We start from the raw sequence: 19,215 nt of genomic DNA, 5'->3' as shown, positions 1-19,215 counted from the left end.
AACACTGCGATTTTCTAAATAGGTATAAGATTTCAGAGAATGAGACTTACATGAAATCATACATACTATAGGGATTCTTGTCCAGAGAAAGAATGATCCACATAGTTCAAGTAGTTTAGAAATGAGAATCTTTTTTCGCAAAATTGTGAGATTTTGATAATTTTAGTCATTTATATATCTACCTGGAAAATAAAACTGAAATAAGTTACATCAAATTTCACTACACCAGTACTTTCCTACATGTTTTGAGATAATATTTATGTATCTACTAAAGAAATTAATGTTCACATTTTTTTAAAAGAACATAAAATCCATCACAAAACAGAGTTTGGGGCACCAACAAACAGCCAAATTTCTCACAATTGGAGATGTCGCGAGTGTAGCTTGATGCTTGAATGACAAAATTTTTCCTCTATCTTTCTTACTCTTCATCTCCCTCTTTGTTCGATTTCAGAAATTTATTATCCATTCATGGGATTTTCATTCAAGACTCAGGAGAAATATAGTTTCAAGAACCCATTTTGCATTAAATGATTCTTGATGATTCTTAAATGATTTTAATCAAGGTTTGACGAATGATTTCTCGATTTTATTACAAATAATCAGAATAGCGCGCAAAATTTGAACTTTAATTATAGTGTCTGTCACGATTTTAGTGGCGCTGCTTTCCAGTCAGAAGTCGAATGTTGTCAGATGAAAAATCCATTGAAAAATATATTCGACGTGCAGTGCTTTAGTTTTTTGCTATTTTAGTCACTCACTCTTCTAAATTTTGCAGTGCTTTTTTGAGAATTATTTACATTTGCAATACCTTCTTTATAATTAAGAGTTGTGGTGAATGCCCAAAATAACTTCAATGGGTGAGAAAAAAGAGGTGTTTTTTGGTGCCCCAGAAAGTGTTTATTGGTACCCCGGGTGGTTGGAAAAAAGCGAAAAATGCATGGTGATACAATTTTCCTTTTTACGGAGAATTGAAGTGCTTCATATCATCCTTGTATACATTAATATGCAGCCTATACCTACGACTATAACATGGGGTAAGCAACATTTTTTCTAAAATTCACAGTTTTCTTAGGAAATTCAGTCAAAATCGCATCTTTCAAAAGTGTTTGGTGGTACCCTAGTTTCCCCTTTCCTCCTATTCCGTATTTTGATAAACAAACAAAAATTATTTTGTTTTCCATCCACCAGTAAAAAATTGCATGTGAAAATTATTAAGGATATACGCACGCAATAAATATTCTTGACAAGGCAATACAGTTTTATGTACTCCCGGGCCCGGGACCGGGCGGGACTCCTGGTGAATATTCAAATTCAAACATTTAAAATTTAGGAGATTTTTGGGAGATTTGAGCATCTCAGGAGGAATGTCATCGAAGAGTTGGCAACACTGATAACCTCACTGCTTTGTTTACGTGAGAAAAAAACTTGTGAAATGCCCTCGGTAAAAAGTTCTTGGCCGGTACGATTCTCTGGACAGTGTCTTCGCAGGTTTTGTACAGAAATTGCATTGCCACAGCCTAAAAATGAAGATTCACCGCTTAGAATCCCAGAAAACCACGAAGACATTGAAAGAGCCCCAAACTTCCCGCCTACATTCAACTTTGCAAGCTACATCAACAAATCTCCAACCCTCCAGCAGCTCCTGAACCTCGGAGTAGATCTGTATAGTATTGAGAGACGCAAGGGATTGCCACAGTTTGTGCTGAAGCTGGATTTTGAGCGGGATATGAAGCATATTATTCAATTTCTTCATGATCAGGGAATTCCTCCTGACCATCTCGGGAGGTTTATCACGAAAAATCCTCTGATCTTCAAGGAGCACAGTGATGACCTGGCTGTTAGGATTAATTATCTGGAGTCGAAGATGTTTACAAAGGAGCAAATTGCAAGAATAGTGGATAAAAATCCCTTCTGGCTGATGTTTTCCACCCAGAGGATTGATAAAAGATTGGGATTCTTTCAGAAGAGCTTCAGTCTGTCGGGGCAGGAAGTTAGGGAATTGACATGTACAGCTCCAAGATTGATAACATATTCAATGGAACACGTCAGGAGGAGCACATTCTCAATCCGGGAGGAAATGGGCTTTGAAGCTGCTGAAGTGAAAGAAATCCTGCTGAAGGTGCCCAAGATCTGGATGATGAGTAAGTTCTAGATATTATTTTGCCCATTCTCTTACAGCTTAGCATATTTGATGCCCTTGCAGATCACGACAGTTTGATGGAACGCTTCGAGTATGTTCACAGAAGCATGGCAATATCCCATGATCAACTCAGGCAAGATCCCCATATCCTTCTTTCGCGGCTTTATCGCATACGGCAAAGGCATGAATTCCTAAAATTCTTGGGAAAAGCTCAGTATGATCCCAAGAAGGATCTCTACGTGTCCCTGAAGAATCTGGTGGTTGGAACTGACGAGGAATTTGTTCTAAATATCGCCAGATCATCAATACCAACGTACCACTCTTTCCTCAAGACACTCTAGGTCTAGGAATTCTTCGGAGCTTCCTAATCCCATTCAACAACCAAGTAAGTTAAGCCCTTTATAGACTTTTTGACATAAACCTCCTTTCTCCTTATTAAAAGAAAAATAAAGTTTACTGAATAGATTTTTTTATTGACAAACTGGCCTACTCTAAATAATTTAAAATCTTAGTTAACTTTAATCTTCTTTAATCTCAAAACCCGCTTTTGATTTTAAACCTCCATTTCGAAATCCGATGGTTTTGCCCCGGATTTCTTGAGAGTCTCCTCGCCGTCAAGTTTTGTTGCCTCGGTTCTTGTATGCCAAACAAGAACATCTTTGCATTTGTTAGCCAATGGCTGGAGTTTTTCAACCTTGGTCACATGACGCAAGATTGCAGTCTCCTGATAGCCCCTTTCGACGTCATAGCTGAATTTTGCCTCAGGATTGTCCAGAATCAAATCCAGACTTATACCAAAACCCGCCATATCGATGGGAAATTGCCTTTCTGGTCTCCAGAGGCTGTTGAAGCCCACAACACGTGTCCCTGTCTCGTCCAGAAGTGGCTTCTCTACCATCAAACCACCTACTAAGCCCACTGGCCATACCCCAACCCTCCCTTCCTCTATCTTCTGCATCTCCTGAAATAGCTCAATACTGTAGATATTATCGTCATCCATGAAGAATACTACTCCCGGATGACGTGGATGGTTCTCAAAGTGCTGGCGAATCCACGCCAAAGCTGTATTTCTCTGTTCAACGCCACGGGGTTTACTCCAATTGGGATCATTTCGGCCCAATTTGAAGTTTGAGGGAGTTTTGGCGTTTAGCTGAGTGCTCCTCGAGCTCAATCCCGTACGATCGAGAAGATTTCGAACAAGACTGGAAGTTTCATCGGCATCCTCGATCAGGATCCAATGGACAAATGGCACAAGAAGGAGAGTCTGAGCGATCCTAGAAAAAAAAACAAGTTAACCCATTCAGTCAATGTAACTAAAATACTTAAGATAGAATGTTTCCGTATTTTGGAATTTATACTTTGCAGACTAACAGATGATTAGTTACTGCGATGGACAGTTTAAAGTTTTTCAAATTAATAATCTTAGCAACCGTAAAACCCAAAAGGTATAACCGAACTTCTAATGTAAAATTAAATTATCTAAATTTTCTTCATTTAGTTGATGAAAAAGGGGTGACAAAGCGTCCCAGGATTTGCGAAATGCTCGAACTCATGACTTAGATGCTATACCGCAAAAGTACTTTCGCATCGTTTACCGTTTACCGGTTCTCAGCCGATTTAAACCGATTTATAAATTGATTTTTGGACAAAATTTACTTATCGGTTCATTACCGATTCATAACCAATTTGAACGGATTTATAAATCACTCAAAACATTGGTCAAAATAACTTAGGACTAATATAATTGAATTTCAAATGAAAATTAGTTATCGGTTATGAACCGGTTCATTAGCGGTTAAAAACCGATTAAAACTGGCTCAGTTTTGTCGGAAATTCCAAGACCTTTTCAACGACCCCAACATGACCCCATTTGCTTGATAAATGGGCACTCTAGTGTCTTTTAACCATTTGACCTTGAAAAACCGTTATTAGGAATGATTCAACGGTATTTTCGTATATGAACGAAATGTTCGCCTGGATAATCTCTAAAACATATCCAAAATTGAAAAAAATCGCACGACGCGTTTTCGAGCAAACCCAAAAAAAACATAGTTTTGGTGGGGAAGGGGGATGAGGGGCAGGTTAACGATCCTTGGGTCGACTTATGGGGGGGCCTCCCGAAGGTCCCAAGTCTCTATCTCTTACCGTTTGGCCTCTAGAGCTGATGATAGCCGGACGGACAGACGAACAAACAGCGTGACGACATTTCTCAGAAATCATCTGAATGAAGGTTTGTTTGTCATAGTCGACGCGATGCCAAAATTGGTACTTTTTAAACTTTTTTGCAAAGCGAGGGAAAAGGCTTAAATGTATTTCTACCTCTATCAGGCTATTTTTTTCTACGCTATTGGAGCACTAATGGAACTACAGTAGACTCTCGCTCAATCGACTCTTTTTCAATCGGGCGAAAAATTTTGTTGGCAATTTTGCACGCTTGATTTTGAAGCAAATTTGCTCAAATTCGCTGTAGTTTCTCTTATTTTATCGCGATTCTTTATAATTGAGCGCTTTTTGTAGAATTTACAAATACTTTGACGCCCAAATCTCTCGATTATTTGGATGACATTTTGCCCCAAATGCCCAATTGAGAGAGAGTCTACTGTAAAATTCTTTTTCTGGCACCAATTCGAATTTGAATTGCACAGAAATTAATTTTCCAAAATCGCCTAATTTACGTATGGTGTGTGCTATAGGGGAAGGCTTTCAGGCTTCGCACATACTCTCGGTCACTATTAAACACTTTATAAGGGAAGAGCACAAAGATCGGAATGTTAAGTGACATGCTATGCTCCGTATTTCATTGAAAATATAAGCCTTAAAATACTGTTTGGTATTCCTGGATGTGTTATAGGGTAAATGTCCTAATTCAAAACCATTTCCAAACGCTTTAACTTTGACAGAAGATTCAACACATTAAGTTCATATTTTTTCTGAAGAGAAATTAAATAAATTTGCTCCTTGACTCTTCTAGAATGTTACCGTTTAGTGAAAATTCTTTAAAAATAATTTCAAAACTTTTTAAATACAAGAAAAACACACAAGTGCAAAATGCTTCTATTGGAAACAAATTAATCCAAATGGAGACAAGGAAAATTTCCTTGGTGTAACAAACAGTGTAAGTGAAACTGCGACGAGAATTAACAAATTAAAATTTGTGAATATGAATGGATTTTCGCTTTATTTGGAGTAAAATTAACTAAATAATGAAACTGTGGTATAGAAAATATATAAATATAATAATTTTGTACTGTATTTATCATGAAAACAATGACGTTTCCATTTGGAGTAGCTAAAAATTTCCATTTGGAGCAGGTTTTTAATTAGCTTAATAAATCTAATCTGAACTAATGCAGTGTGTTCTTGTGAGAGTTAAATGCTAAAAAGTAGCTAATAATTTTTAAAAAATCATTCGATTTGGAGGAACAATATCGTAAAAACCTGACGATCCGAGGAGCACTGCCCACCGCTGGTGCTCTTCCCTTCTTTTATTATATTATTCTCATATTTCTTTCAATTTTTTGGGAATATAAGAGGAAATATAAAGTGTTCAAAGCCAGAGAGTGCGCGAATTCTAAAAGATTTTCCTTAGTAAAAAATGGGTTAAAGGCGATCGGTTAACCCTTTAAGGACGATTGGAACACCGGTGTCCCATAAAGAAAATAATTTTTCCTGACTACCCAAAGTTATTTTTTTCTTATGTCTGTACATAATTGTAAAGTAGAAGATTGAAGGAATCTACAATATTTTTTGCAAATCTCTAGCTATTTGATACGTACTAAATATTTAAGCTCAAAAAATGGCGAATTTTTTTTATTATTATTATTTATTATGTATCGGCAAAAAGCCATATACATGTAAAAAAAATCAGGTACATATAGAGGGCTACAATTCTTACAATTTTCTATCTATACCTGTCTAATGAATCGATTACAAAAATGAAGAAAAAAAAATGAATACATTATTTAGAAATTAAAGAAATTCAAAAAAAAATACTTTATAAATTTTAAACTATATTAATTGCTTTTGGTGTCTTTGCTACCTTGAAAAAGAGAAGAGGAAAAAAAAAACAGAAACTTAAATTGTTAAATTAGTTGCTCTTATAAAAAGAGCTACTTTAAGAGGATCGAAAAGCCAGAAAATGGCGTCTCCATACAAAAACCCAAAATTAAAAGTGTATCAAATCTTACAATTTTTGAGATATTTCCTTGAAAATTTAACTGATGGTAGTTTTTTATATTATCTTTGAATTCCCTGTTTTAATTTTTTGAAAAACTGTTTTGCTTTCGTAATATAATTTTCCAAACATTCGTATACTCCTAAAACATGCCACAAAGAAGCTGCATTATCTCCTATAATATGAAAGATAGAGAGGTATATTTTTTTTTTAATTTTGTTCCTAAAGATATGCTCTACAAAATGCCTGTTTCACTTCTTTCACTTTTCATACAAATTTTCCAAGTATTTTTCAATTGAAAATTGTCCAAAAAATGACAGTTTTCATTGCATCTTTGTACCGAGAATATCATTTTTTCCGAATTAATAATTATTTTTGTACCAATCTACATTTCATTAGCTTTCAAATGGTACATTAGAATTGGAGAAACTCCTAATAGTTTTTTTGCAATTAAATTTTAAACAATATGCTGCAAATTGGAAATTTTCATGAGCTTTTGATAGCTTTCCGAGCTTCCGAGAAATTCTACTCAAAATTGTTCAGCAATTCGCCACAAGATTACGCGTCGCATTTTTCACCATGTCTTTCCTTTTCTCTCTGACCTTCAGCACGCCTGCAGTTTTTTGCGATCAGGTGGAGAAGAAAAAAGAATACAAAACAACAAAACTCATCCCCTGTGTGAGAAATCTTATGAATTACAGCTGAGCGAATTTTTATGATTTTCACGATCAGTCTCGTTGTTTCAAAAAATTGTAGAAAATCGTAAAAATTATGAATCGTCAATCGTCATGGGCATTTCACAAAACCAGCTAATATCGGTGACTACATAATATGCGGATATAATTTTTCTCGGAGAAGAAAAAAGTCAGTGATAAGCCTAAATGGACTTATGCTATGTGTGATTCTTTCATTGTAAATTCGAATTGGGGGCAAAATCGAAGTCCAGTCCAGATGACCTGATGCTAGCTGAGATTCATTACAGGAAACCTCGAAATGCGTGCAACTCGAGGTCGTTGAAAATTGAAGAGTGCAAATTCGATTGTCAGAAATGCACAAAAATACATGTAAAACTTTAATGCCAAAATGGCTCAGAAACTATTCCGCAATCCGCGAGTAATACTGCGATCTTCAAAAATCCGCAAAAAAATCCACGGTCCGGGAAAATCCACAATAAATTCTGCCGACTGCGTAAATCCGTCAGAAATTCTTCGGTCCGCAAAAGATTCCACGATCCGCGAGAAATTTCGCGGTTCGCGAAAATTCGTGAACGATTCCGCGATCCGAGAAAATCCGGGAGCAACACCGCGATCCACGCAAATACACGAAAAATTCCGCGGCCCACTAAAATCCACGAACACACCGCGATCCGCGAAGTTACAGAATAAACCTAAAAGTAGCGAAAAAGCATAACATGATTTCGAGATTACAATAGAAACCCGAATTTGAAATGGAACTTTTGTGAAGGAGAGAAAAAATGAGACATGCATGTTTTACGTATATCTTTGTCTCTAAAAATTGATTAAAAAAAATTAAATTTTCAAGTGACAAAATTTCTATTTTTATTTTCTTCATAGTCCAAAATTTCTATTTCTTCAAAGAACACGTGCATTTGACACATTTAAAAGATAGGGGGAAACAGGTTTATTTTTTGGCCTTTTTTGGTACGGGAAAGTACTCTCCTTTCGAATGTTCATGCCTTGGAATAATGGGAATTTTCTTTTATTTTTCGTATGAGACTTAGGGGAAAGTCGTCTGCCTTTAAATGCAGCAGCCTTTAAATGTTGCGATTTTTTCGTTGTTCTCAAAAGCATAAATTATATTCTATTAACTATTAGGTAGCTATCCATCATCCTCACAAATCATCAAAAATGGAGAGCCTAGCTCATATTTCCTAGATGCTAGATAAAAAAAAATGAAAATGAGCTCTAAACTGTAATTTTGATGTTCCACAAATCATGTGATTTTTCATAGTAAAAATCATTTTACAAATAAATCTTCCATTGTGACACATAGAAGGTTAATCAGGCTTAATATTTCTGTTAATACATTTTGGTTCAGATGACACAATTTTTGTGGGTGGCAAAAATTTGCAAATATCACCCTGCAGCAGCCTTTAAATGCTAATGTCGTGTGCCTTTAAATCCTATCTTTCCATACATCAAAACATGTGAAATCGAACTCCTACTTTTCTCTGACGAACGTCATACAAATACTTATAACCCGCTATCTTGCTCCGGCCGGGATGTTTCAAGTTGACAATTGTCAACTTCAATGGCATTTTCTTCCAAATTTTCAAGTGCAAAACAGTGCTTCAGAAAAATGTGAAGAAAAGTTATTGTTTAATGTCTTTTAACTGCAGTGATGATTTTAGTGAGTGCGTTAGGCTTCAATCTAATCATTTATAGCCCATTTAGTTTTATTGATTTGATATTCTCAGTGAAAAAAAAACATTTAAAGGTAGCTGCCTCGCGTTTAAAGGCAGACTATGCCAGCTGCCTTCATACAAATCGACATCACTTTTTTAATTTCCTCAGAAGGAAAAACTGTGGACTTGTAAGTGCTAAAGGAGGTAATCATATACGCCGAATGAACAAGAGAATTTTTTGGTGTAGTAGAAAATAAAATCCATTTTGTGGATTCTTCAGAAAAAAATCTTAAATTTGGAACTACATTTTTAGTTTGAAGGCAGACGACCTTCCCCTACACATTTCTATTAAATATTAGTTAGCTTATCATCAATATTTATGATTATGTGATAATTATTTATAAGTCTCTTAGGAAAAATAAAAGAAAAATCACGCTATTCGCAGGCATGAACGTTCGAAAGGACAGTTCTTTCCCCTAACCCTTACGATTCGAAATTTAAAAACTTTACAATCTTGGCAGGTCAAACTAATAAATAATTAACATGACCTTTATTTTTCCTCCATTCTTTCCAAAAAACATGTTCTTCTTGGGAATCTTTAAAAACGCATCCTGCGATTTTTTTTATTTTTAAATATGTTTTAGAGGCCGACTCGGTGATAATTTCATATAAGAAAATACTGTTGAATCAAAGATTTTTCAAGGTCAAAGGTTAAAAATGCTCTAGAGAGCGTATTTTTAAACCGAATAGGGTGACATTTGGTATAGTTCCAATGATTATGCAATTTCTTACAATTCTGAAAAGGGTATAATTTTTTATGAATCCATATAATAAACCAGTTTGTACCCTCAAGGAGTAACAAAAAGATTTTCAATATTAGTAACTAATTTGTTCCGAAAGTCACCATCGCAGCAAGAAGGACGTTAAATTTGTGGCATTTTTCAAGCTATAATATTTACGGTTTCACTTTTTTTTAATTCGAGATTGGCGAGATTTTTCCCCTCCTGCTACCAGCACTGGCACCTTAAGTATAGACCTTAACCGTGTAAACAGACGGAATTCCCACGGGAATTCCCATGAGATTTTCCATTCCGGATGGGAATTCCGGATGGAAATTCCCATATTGAACTGTCAAATTTTTACCATCCGCTCTATGCGCCTCTGGTGGACTTCAAGCGCAACACAAAAATGCTCCGAAGATTTGAATTTCAAATTTTGTTTTTTCCGAATATAAATAACGGAATGTGTATTTAGAAGATATTTTACGTACTTTATTTTATTAAAGTGGCTTTATTATACCACAAGGATATTAGTAATATTATCTATTAATACATTTCATGGAAAATCTTTTAAAATTTCTCGAGAAATGATTAGAAACGTTGTTATAGCGTAAATATCTTGTCAAAAACCCCCAAGTAAAGTGGATAAATCAACGACAGGCTTTGGATATCTTTGCTGATAGGACCTATTGATTAATTTTCGTTTAATTGTAGTGCTGATAATTTAAAATTTTATAAAGTGTTGGAAGAAAATGTATAAAATATCCCTGGGTGACCAAGCAGTCAATTCATTCGGAACAGAGATGTTTACAAAAATTAGTTAATTGTATAATAATTGAATACAAATTGTTTTAAAAAACAAGAAGACTGTAAAATATTTTAAAATTTTATTTTCAAAAAAAAGTAAACAATAAAAAATATTGAAGTAATATTTTATATCCGAAAAGGCAGTTTATATGGTTTCTGGCTATAATTTTCATCAGTGAACTTCGATAATTCTTACTATTCTTTGTATTTCCTTATCTACATTATTATATTCTTTACATTTTTTAATAATGGGATTTACTGAAAAAGATAAATTTTGAATCTGCCTTTCCAATCATTTAAACTTCTTCTGAAATGTTATTGATGAATATTTAATTTAATCCAGAAACACTAATCCTTTCAAAATTATTATAGTATTATTATTCGATTTCAAATTTGCTTTTAAAATCAATGTTTTGATCACTACAGGAGATTTTACATGTTTTTTCATATATTATTTGCTTAAAAACACTCCAAATTAAATTTTCGGAATTCTCCGGAAGCAAAAAGCTATCTCGAGCGAGATAGCTTTTTTCCATTTTAGAAAATTGAATATTTCACCCTCCAACGGAAAATTTCCATTTGAAATTCAAAATATTTCAAGACATTCGGGCAGTTTCGTGCACTTTTGCAGAGGGCGCTTGTATAGCAAATTTACCATTTGCTCGTGGGAATTCCCGTGGAAATTCCGTCTGTTTACACGGTAACTGTTAGACGAAACGGACGAGATCTTTTAAATTGCATTAATTTGTTCCCGATAATTGGAACAAAATGTCTATATTTTTGGTTCCGACTTTTAGCAACAAATTTGTACTTTTTAAGAGAGGCAAAAGGATTCCCCATATTAGTAACGATTTTTGTTCCAAAAATTAAATCGTCCACGGATACCGAAAATTTTTTAAACGAATATGTTACAAATGTAGGGATAGTATTTTTATAAAAAAAATCTACAAATTTGTTCCTGACAGTGGGAACAAAACAGTAGAGCGCAAGAAAATTCTATTCCAACTCACAGATCAAATTTGTATAAAACGAAATCTACTGAAATTTGTAGGTATTCCACCGTATCGAAACGGTTCTAAAAGAAAACTTTTACACAATTGTCACTATTCTTAACAAAACCGTAAAGAAAAAAAAATATTGGAACGAATAAATATCTTTTTTAGGTACATATTTGTTCTGTAACAAATTGTTCTAAAGAAAATTTTTACCAATATTTTGGTCAGTGTCCAAAAGTTTTTACTGTGATTGTGCAATTTGCTAACAATACTACAATTGGACTTCAGATTAAAATTAGTTATAGTTTCATAACTGGTTTATTATATGGATTCATAAAAAATTATACCCTTTTCAGAATTGTAAAAAATTGCATGACCTTTGGAACTATACCAAATGTCACCCTATTCGGTTTAAAAATACGCTCTCTATAGAGCATTTTTAACCTTTGACCTTGAAAAATCTTTGATTCAACAGTATTTTCTTATATGAAATTATCACCGAGTCGGCCTCTAAAACATATTTAAAAATAAAAAAATCGCAGGATGCGTTTTTAAAGATTCCCAGGAAGAACATGGTTTTTGGAAAGAATGGAGGAAAAATAAAGGTCATGTTAATTATTTATTAGTTTGACTTTCCCGTACCAAAAAAAGGCCAAAAAACAAACCTGTTTCCCCCTATCTTTCAAATGTGTCAAATGCACGTGTCCTTTTTGAAGAAATAGAAATTTTGGACTATGAAGAAAATAAAAATAGAAATTTTGTCACTTGAAAATTTAATTTTTTTTATCAATTTTTAGAGACAAAGATATGCGTAAAACATGCATGTCTCATTTTTTCTTTCCTTCACAAAATCTCATAATGCATCGCAAGGCTAAAAATCTGCCTTTGGGTTTTCAACCTTTTCAATGAGTTTTTTGTGTGCTCTGGGTCTGGGGAGCGCTTCGGAGAAAAATAGACAGACGATGAGCGTGAACAAAAAAACAGTAGAAAAAACGAGACAGCTGATGGCGGGTGATGACTCTTTTCACCACCAGGGGACATCACGGATGCTTTGAGTAGCTCCGCGAGAGCTTGAATCTGGAGCTTTTTTTTCCTTGACGATCCTCTTAACTAAGTTATCCAAATTATTACCAAGCAGCTTTTTCAGTTCGACATTGGTGATGCCTATTCTGTCTCGGAGATGGGAGTATTCAGGACAATTGACTAGGATGTGCTCTACTGATAGTGGAACGTTACAAATGGAACAAGTGGGAGGGTCAGTTCTGTCCATCAAGTAGGAATGCGTTGCGTTCGTATGTCCAGTTCGGAGTCTCGTTATAATGCAACTATTTTTGCGATTCATGTCAGGGAATATTATTTTGTCTGGGTCTTCAAAGATTCGTCTCAGTTTATTAGTCATGTCAACGTCCTTCCAGTCCTTGCGTCTATTTTGCTTTAAAATACTTTTCATTGTTGTTTTCATGTCTGCATAAACTAATGAATTACTTCTTCTAATGCAACTTTCAGAAACCTCCTTCACGATTGCCTTAACTTCCTTTATACCTAGAGTCTCTTCGCATACCCAAACTACTTTTATTCGACCCTGAGAGAAGCATATGAGGTCATGGATCTTCAAGACAAAATAATTTTTACTTTTTGGATTCATTAATTCTTCTACACCCAAAAGAGAACTGGTAGCTATCAAGATTGGATTACCTTCTGGGACATAGCAGTAGCAGGCTTCCATAATTGCAATAAGATCGGCATTGACATTGTGTGTATGCCTAGCTATATTTTTCTTAAATGAAATATCTAAATCTGCTGACCAATATGCGATCCTACTAATTTGTTTATTTCTGCAAGACGAAGTATAAATAATATTCCAATTAGAATGAATCCTACAATACTCATCAAATTTGTCTACAGTTCGAGCAGTACCAGCCCCACTCACCCAAAAAATTTTGATTGCTAAATTTATATTTGAATACTTAAAACACCAAGGGGGATTACTTGAAGTGGACATTTTAATAATTTTATAATTAGGGATACTATTTTCTCTAAAAGCTTTATTGGCAATTTCTATCCATGATTTTACTCTTCTTTCTTTATTACTAGGACGAAAATTTAATATTTTTTCATGTAACATGTGACTAGGTAATGATTTTACTTTTTCTAAATAAGACATTAATAAAAATTTTCTCCTATAATTGAGTGAAGGAAATCCCCCTTCGGCCAACACACTAGCAATGGGAGTGGATTTAAAAGCTCCGGTTGCTAACCGAACTCCTGTGTTATAAACTCCATTAAGTCTATTTAGGGACTGATCTGACGCTGTTCCATAAACTTGTGCCGCATAATCTAGTTTTCCGCCTATTAAAGCCCTATGAATTTTTAGTAACTGGGTTCTATTTGCTCCCCATTTAACTGATGATAAAGCCTTGATAATTTTTAAACGATTTTGACAATTTGTTCTGAGGTCTTCTATTTGTCTTTTGAAATTAAGTTTTTTGTCAAATGTTATACCTAAAATTTTTAAAGTTTGTACTGGTTCAATTACTCTATTATTTAATTTTAATTCGGGATCCTGACAGTTCCGCTTTCGGCAAAAGTGAATCCACTTGGTCTTAGATGGAGAGAAAGATAAACCGTGTTCAAATGCCCAATTTTCGAGTGTCGAAATACCATTTTGGATATGGCTTTGAAGATCTTGAGAGGTTTTGGATGATCCATAAATCACAATATCATCTGCGTAAATGAAATGTTTAACATTATTTTCAGATAGAGCATTAGAGATCCCATTAATGGCAGTAAGGAAAAGTGTCACTGATAAAACACTTCCAGTAGGTGTACCATTTATTTGTTTTCTCCATGATGATTGACAATTTCCTACCATTACAGTGAATTGTCTATTATCCAAGAAATTTTCTATATAATGAAGCATATTACCCCTAAATCCCCAGTCCCTAAGTTGCTTAATTATGATGATCTTCCATAGCCTCTCATATGCTTTTTCCAAGTCAAAACTTACGGCAAAGACATGTTCCCCGTTATTAATTTTTTCAGCTACGAAATCTTGAAGACAAGTAAGATTGTCTAATGTGGACCTAGACTGACGGAATCCGGATTGATATCGTGAAAGTAGTTGCTCTTTTTCAAGCCACCATGAAATTCTATTTGCTATCATTTTTTCTAAAACCTTTCCAATGCAACTAAGTAATGATATCGGACGGTAATTCGTTGGATCAGAGGCATCTTTCTTGGGTTTTGGAATTGGAATAATCAGAGCTCTCTTCCATTCTTCTGGGAAGACTCTTTCTGAAAAAATTTTATTGTAGATTCTTAATAGATAACTTTTAATATGTTCTGGAGCTTTTTTAATCATGTTATACGAAACATTGTCCAGACCAGTGGATTTACCTTTAACCGAACTTAAAGCTTTATCTAATTCATCAGGAGTAAAAATTTGATTTATTTCAGAAGGGGGCACCACTAATGGGACAGTCTGATACTGCCTCAGTGACTCTTGAATTTGGCTTTGATTTAGACTTAAATGAGAGTTATCTGAATTTTTATAAAAAGTGTCGGCTAGAACTTCGCATACATCCTTTGGATCTGTTATTGCTACGTCCGAAACGTTTAATTCCCTTATACGACTACCCTTGAAAGATCCTGAAATCTTCTTAACTTTATCCCACACAATTTTTGGAGAAGTATCAGGTTTAATATTTTCAACATATTTTTCCCAACTAGATCTTCTGGCATCATCCATCAGTTTTCTTACTTCTTTTTGCTTCTCTCTATATATTTTTAAGTTACTGTATGTGGGGTGTTTATAAAATTTCTTAAAACATTTGTTTCTTTCCTTGATTTTACTAGAGATAACTGAGTTCCACCATGGTACATACTTATCGCGAATTAAACCACTTGACTTCGGTATAGATTTTTCAGCTGCTTTTACCAACCCTGTTGTTAAATAATCAACTGATTCCCTTGTGGGTAACTCTTTAGTAGTATCGATATATTCATCAACTTTTTTGACAAAAATGTCCCACTTAGCTTGATCTTCCTTCCATCTTATTCTAGTAGTATGTGTCAGGGAAACGTTAGGAGAAGTAACAAAGATAGGAAAGTGATCACTGGCTGAGGAATTATTCGCAACGTTCCACTCAAGGTTAATTGACAACGCAGGAGAAATAAGGGTTAGATCAATTGCGGTGAGCGCACCATACCCCGGATGAAGATAGGTTGCTCTTCCGTCATTGAGACATGTTATATTGTTATTTTGGATGAAATCTTCAATTACTCTACCTCTGGAGTTAAAATAAGCACCACCCCACATAGGATTATGTGAATTAAAATCTCCACAAATCACAACACGATCACCAAGCTGACGCAAAATATTTTCTAATGTAGGAACTGACAAACTGTCTCTCGGATTAATGTAAATTGAGCAGAAAGCAATCATTTGACCTCTAATTTTCACCTTAACTGCTACTGAATCAAGAGTAGTAGAAAGGTTAATGATAGTATAGGGAATTTCTGACTTTATCAAAATAGCAACGCCTCCTTTAGCAGTATCAAATAAGTGATTGTTAGCAATTATATCATACTTTGCAAAATTAGGATTTGTCCTAGAAGTTAAATGAGTTTCCTGCAGTAAAATTACGTTAGGTTTGTACTGATTAACAATAATTTTTAATTCACTGAAATTATTCCAAAATCCATTAATATTCCATTGTAAGAAATCCATTTTAAAAAGAAAAAGTGAAAAAAAAATCAGGAAACTCATAACAAAAAAAAATACTTGAATTATTTGTGCCCTAGGACGACGGCCCGACTGCGAGAGTTCCACGAACCTCATGAGAATACATGAGATCGTCCAAAACTCCCGCAGCCGGGCCGCCCCCCCAACGCACAAAAATTATCATGAATTCTTACCCTAGTCTACACCTATTACCCTACGAATTGTAGCTTCATCAACAGTTTTCTCATGGTGAGTAACTCCGGGTTTGTGGGCCACACTGCTAATATAGCTGTCGCTGGGCAGCACGGCAAGCTTCTTCCTTTTGTTCTTCCCAGTCTTTGTCTTCTCAACTAAACCTGCCTTGACACGGTTGGAATCTGTCTCCTCGGATGAGGAGGTATTCTTCTGCCGTTTCTTGTTCTGCTTGGAGACGACTTGGTAGTCATCAGCATCCTTAATATTTGTGACTGTTGTATCTTCCAACACATGGCTCTGCTCCTCAACATTGAAGTCCATCTCCTCAGAACTTTCCTCTTCATTAGTAGTGTCGTAAGTGGATGAAACTTCTTCGACACCTCCGACGGCTCCTTCAGCTTCGATCTCATCTTGAACTTCTGTCTGGGTCTTTTGCGGATTTGCTGCTTCCGGATCTTGTACTACCTTCTTGGGCTTCCTATTACACTGACAGAGACAATGTTCACAGTTAACACCAAAGGATGTCTCTCTCTTTCCTGTAACTCCAGCAAACGTGTTATCTTCCATACTCATCTTGGCAATGAATCTCTTCTTGGCTTCAGCGAAAGAAATTTTGTTGTACACTCTGATCTTTTGGATCTCGAATTCCGTTCGGAAAACTGGACAGCGTCTAGACCAGCTTTCGTGGTCTCCTCCACAATTTATACATCTTGGACCTCCAGCACAGGGTTCGGGATAGTGGTCCTTTTGGGCACAGGACCCACACATTGCTGCTCCTTTACATGTTGTCTTCATATGGCCAAATTTTTGGCAATTAAAGCAGCGCAACGGATTGGGAACGAACGGCTTTACATCAATTCTCAAGTAACCAGCTTTAATGTACGTTGGAACTTCCGGAAGAGCAAACGTAACTGCAAATGTTCCTGTATTTTTCCATTGTGAAGCTTCATTTCCCTCTCTATTTTGACTGGCCCTCTTTTCGAGTTCAGTGGGCTTCCTCTTGATCTGTCGGATCTCCGTAACCATCTGGGACGATAATTCCGTGAGGAGTTCTTGCTCATCCATATAGGCGAGATCCCAGCAATGAATGATTCCCTTGGATTTGTTGAGTGTCGGGTGTTCAGTCACAGAAATATCAAAATTACCAATCCTCTTGATGTTCATCATCCGGTTCGCCTGCTCCTTTGATTTTGTTTCGACCAAAAGAGTGCCATCCTTTAGTCGAGACATATTGTTCACATCACCATAAGACCGCATCGTTCTCGCAATGAGAAACGGAGATACCGCAGTCATATCTTCGTGGCCTTTTGCATCTCTCTTCATCACCAAATAGCGTTGCGCACGTGCAATCCTCTCAATCTCATCATTGTACATGTCGAAAAAGCCCTTTTTCTGGTTGTTCTGTATCGGTGGGAAATCATTTGGGGAAAGGGAGAAGTCTCCCCCGCCCCCGCCAGCATCGGATTTCCAGGGCATAGCCCTGCTTTTCATAGAATTCAGCGACCTAACCTCAAAGAGGTTGGCGAAACTATTTCACAAGAAAACTTCAATAAAGTGTTTTTTATGCCAAAAATTCACTAACTATAAGTTATATTCTGATCTTCTCTACTCTTGAGAGTAGGAATATGCAAGAATTTATCTACAGAACGTCCACAATCTTAAGAAAAAGTTGGAGCACAAATTTCACGTGTATTCAATTTGACGTTTCCAACTCGAGTGTGTGGCGAATTTTTAAATTCTCAAATTCATAATTGATTTTATTTATTTTTTATACTTTCAATTTTTTTTTAAAGCAAAACCCTTTTGGCAATAAAAACTACAATACTCATACGTAATATTTTTCATTAAAGCGAAAAATATTATTCATTGGTATTGTCAGAAAAATTACTTAAACTTTTGGGCTATTTTTGTCCCTATCGTTCATAGAAGCACAAAATACACCGAATCAGACTCTGTTGAACTTCCCAAGGTTAGATGTAAGACTTATCATTGATTATGTTTCTCAGTTTAATTTTTATTGCTGATTCTCAGTCCGTAAAAAGTGTCTCGTCGTTAAAGGGTTAACTCTTTCGCGTCGTTAGGGTAATGTCATGACTCGGGGAAAAAGTTTTTTTGGGTATTTACACTAATTGAAATCTATCAGTTTGTGCACGACATCATAATAGAAGGATGTAAGATTCTTGGCTCATTTTCTCAAGACTCCAGTTAGATTTCAATTAATGTAAATAGCCAAAAAGAAACTTTTTTCCCCGGGTCATATATGACCCTAAAGACGCGAAAGTAAAGCGGGTTTTCGCAATGAGTCTATGATGGGCTTAATGTGAAGCATAGAGCTCTGTTTAAAGATTTTCTCTGATTTATCTTAATTATCCCAATTGTAGGGATGATCTCATACCTTGTCAATTCAGCCTTCTGGACTGGCCGGTAGTAAGTTGGGGTGATGGCATACACGACATGTGCCCCACTTAGAGAATTTGAAGAGTTGGCACTTGAACTATCGCACTTGAGAGCACTTCTGAGTGCTGTGTGGAGCAAGATGAACACTGCAACAATAATTAGCAGTGAAAATACATATTTCCGGCGTAAATCAAACATTGCACTGTCGGGAAATCACATTATTTTGCGAAGAGAAAAAAAAAGAACAAAGCAAGGAATTGGCAAAACGTACACAGTTTGGCGGAATAAAAAAAAATTAATGACAGCTGTCAGCTGAAGCCGCTCAGAAAAATCCCGCTAGTTGATAAATTGGCGCTAGTTATGCATACGCATACACACGCAAAAGTCACGTCTTGTCAGTGCGAGAGAGAATCTTGAAAATTACATCCCGAGTTTCCCGAGTTATTTTGCCAATTTTCTTGAGTTATTTCCCAAAATATTTCACAATATTGTACATTTTAATGTAGTCAGTTGCTGTGGTTAGGTGTTGGACAATTTTGTTGGATCACAAACAATTTTCTCACTATCAAATTGGAGAAAGTTTTTCATAGTGGAAATGTCAACAGCGGAATAATTATAACAGTTTAGTAGATTCTTT

General features: G+C 35.6%; 3 protein-coding genes across 3 annotated transcripts; 1 reads left to right on the top strand and 2 right to left on the bottom strand.

Moving 5' to 3' along the window:
* The first annotated feature begins 1,357 nt into the window (after positions 1-1,357).
* LOC129803244 (transcription termination factor 3, mitochondrial) lies at positions 1,358-2,624 on the top strand. Its single transcript, XM_055849694.1, has 2 exons — positions 1,358-2,144; positions 2,207-2,624. Exons 1-2 carry the CDS (start codon positions 1,436-1,438, stop codon positions 2,482-2,484), a joined length of 987 nt encoding a protein of 328 aa, XP_055705669.1. The 5' UTR covers positions 1,358-1,435; the 3' UTR covers positions 2,485-2,624.
* LOC129803245 (galactosylgalactosylxylosylprotein 3-beta-glucuronosyltransferase I) lies at positions 2,596-18,873 on the bottom strand. Its single transcript, XM_055849695.1, has 2 exons — positions 18,577-18,873; positions 2,596-3,417 (listed from the first exon to the last, which is right to left on the bottom strand). The coding sequence occupies exons 1-2, from the start codon at positions 18,774-18,776 to the stop codon at positions 2,697-2,699; spliced, it is 921 nt and encodes a 306-aa protein (XP_055705670.1). The 5' UTR covers positions 18,777-18,873; the 3' UTR covers positions 2,596-2,696.
* On the bottom strand, positions 15,767-17,895 carry LOC129803224 (uncharacterized). Its single transcript, XM_055849669.1, has one exon. It carries the CDS (start codon positions 17,670-17,672, stop codon positions 16,182-16,184), a length of 1,491 nt encoding a protein of 496 aa, XP_055705644.1. The 5' UTR covers positions 17,673-17,895; the 3' UTR covers positions 15,767-16,181.
* Positions 18,874-19,215: the final 342 nt, after the last annotated feature.

The sequence above is a fragment of the Phlebotomus papatasi genome, chromosome 2 (assembly GCF_024763615.1).
Source record: "Phlebotomus papatasi isolate M1 chromosome 2, Ppap_2.1, whole genome shotgun sequence".
NCBI lineage: Eukaryota > Metazoa > Arthropoda > Insecta > Diptera > Psychodidae > Phlebotomus > Phlebotomus papatasi.
The sequence above is the reverse complement of the archived record's forward strand: the minus strand, read 5'-3'. Positions and strand labels throughout refer to the sequence as shown.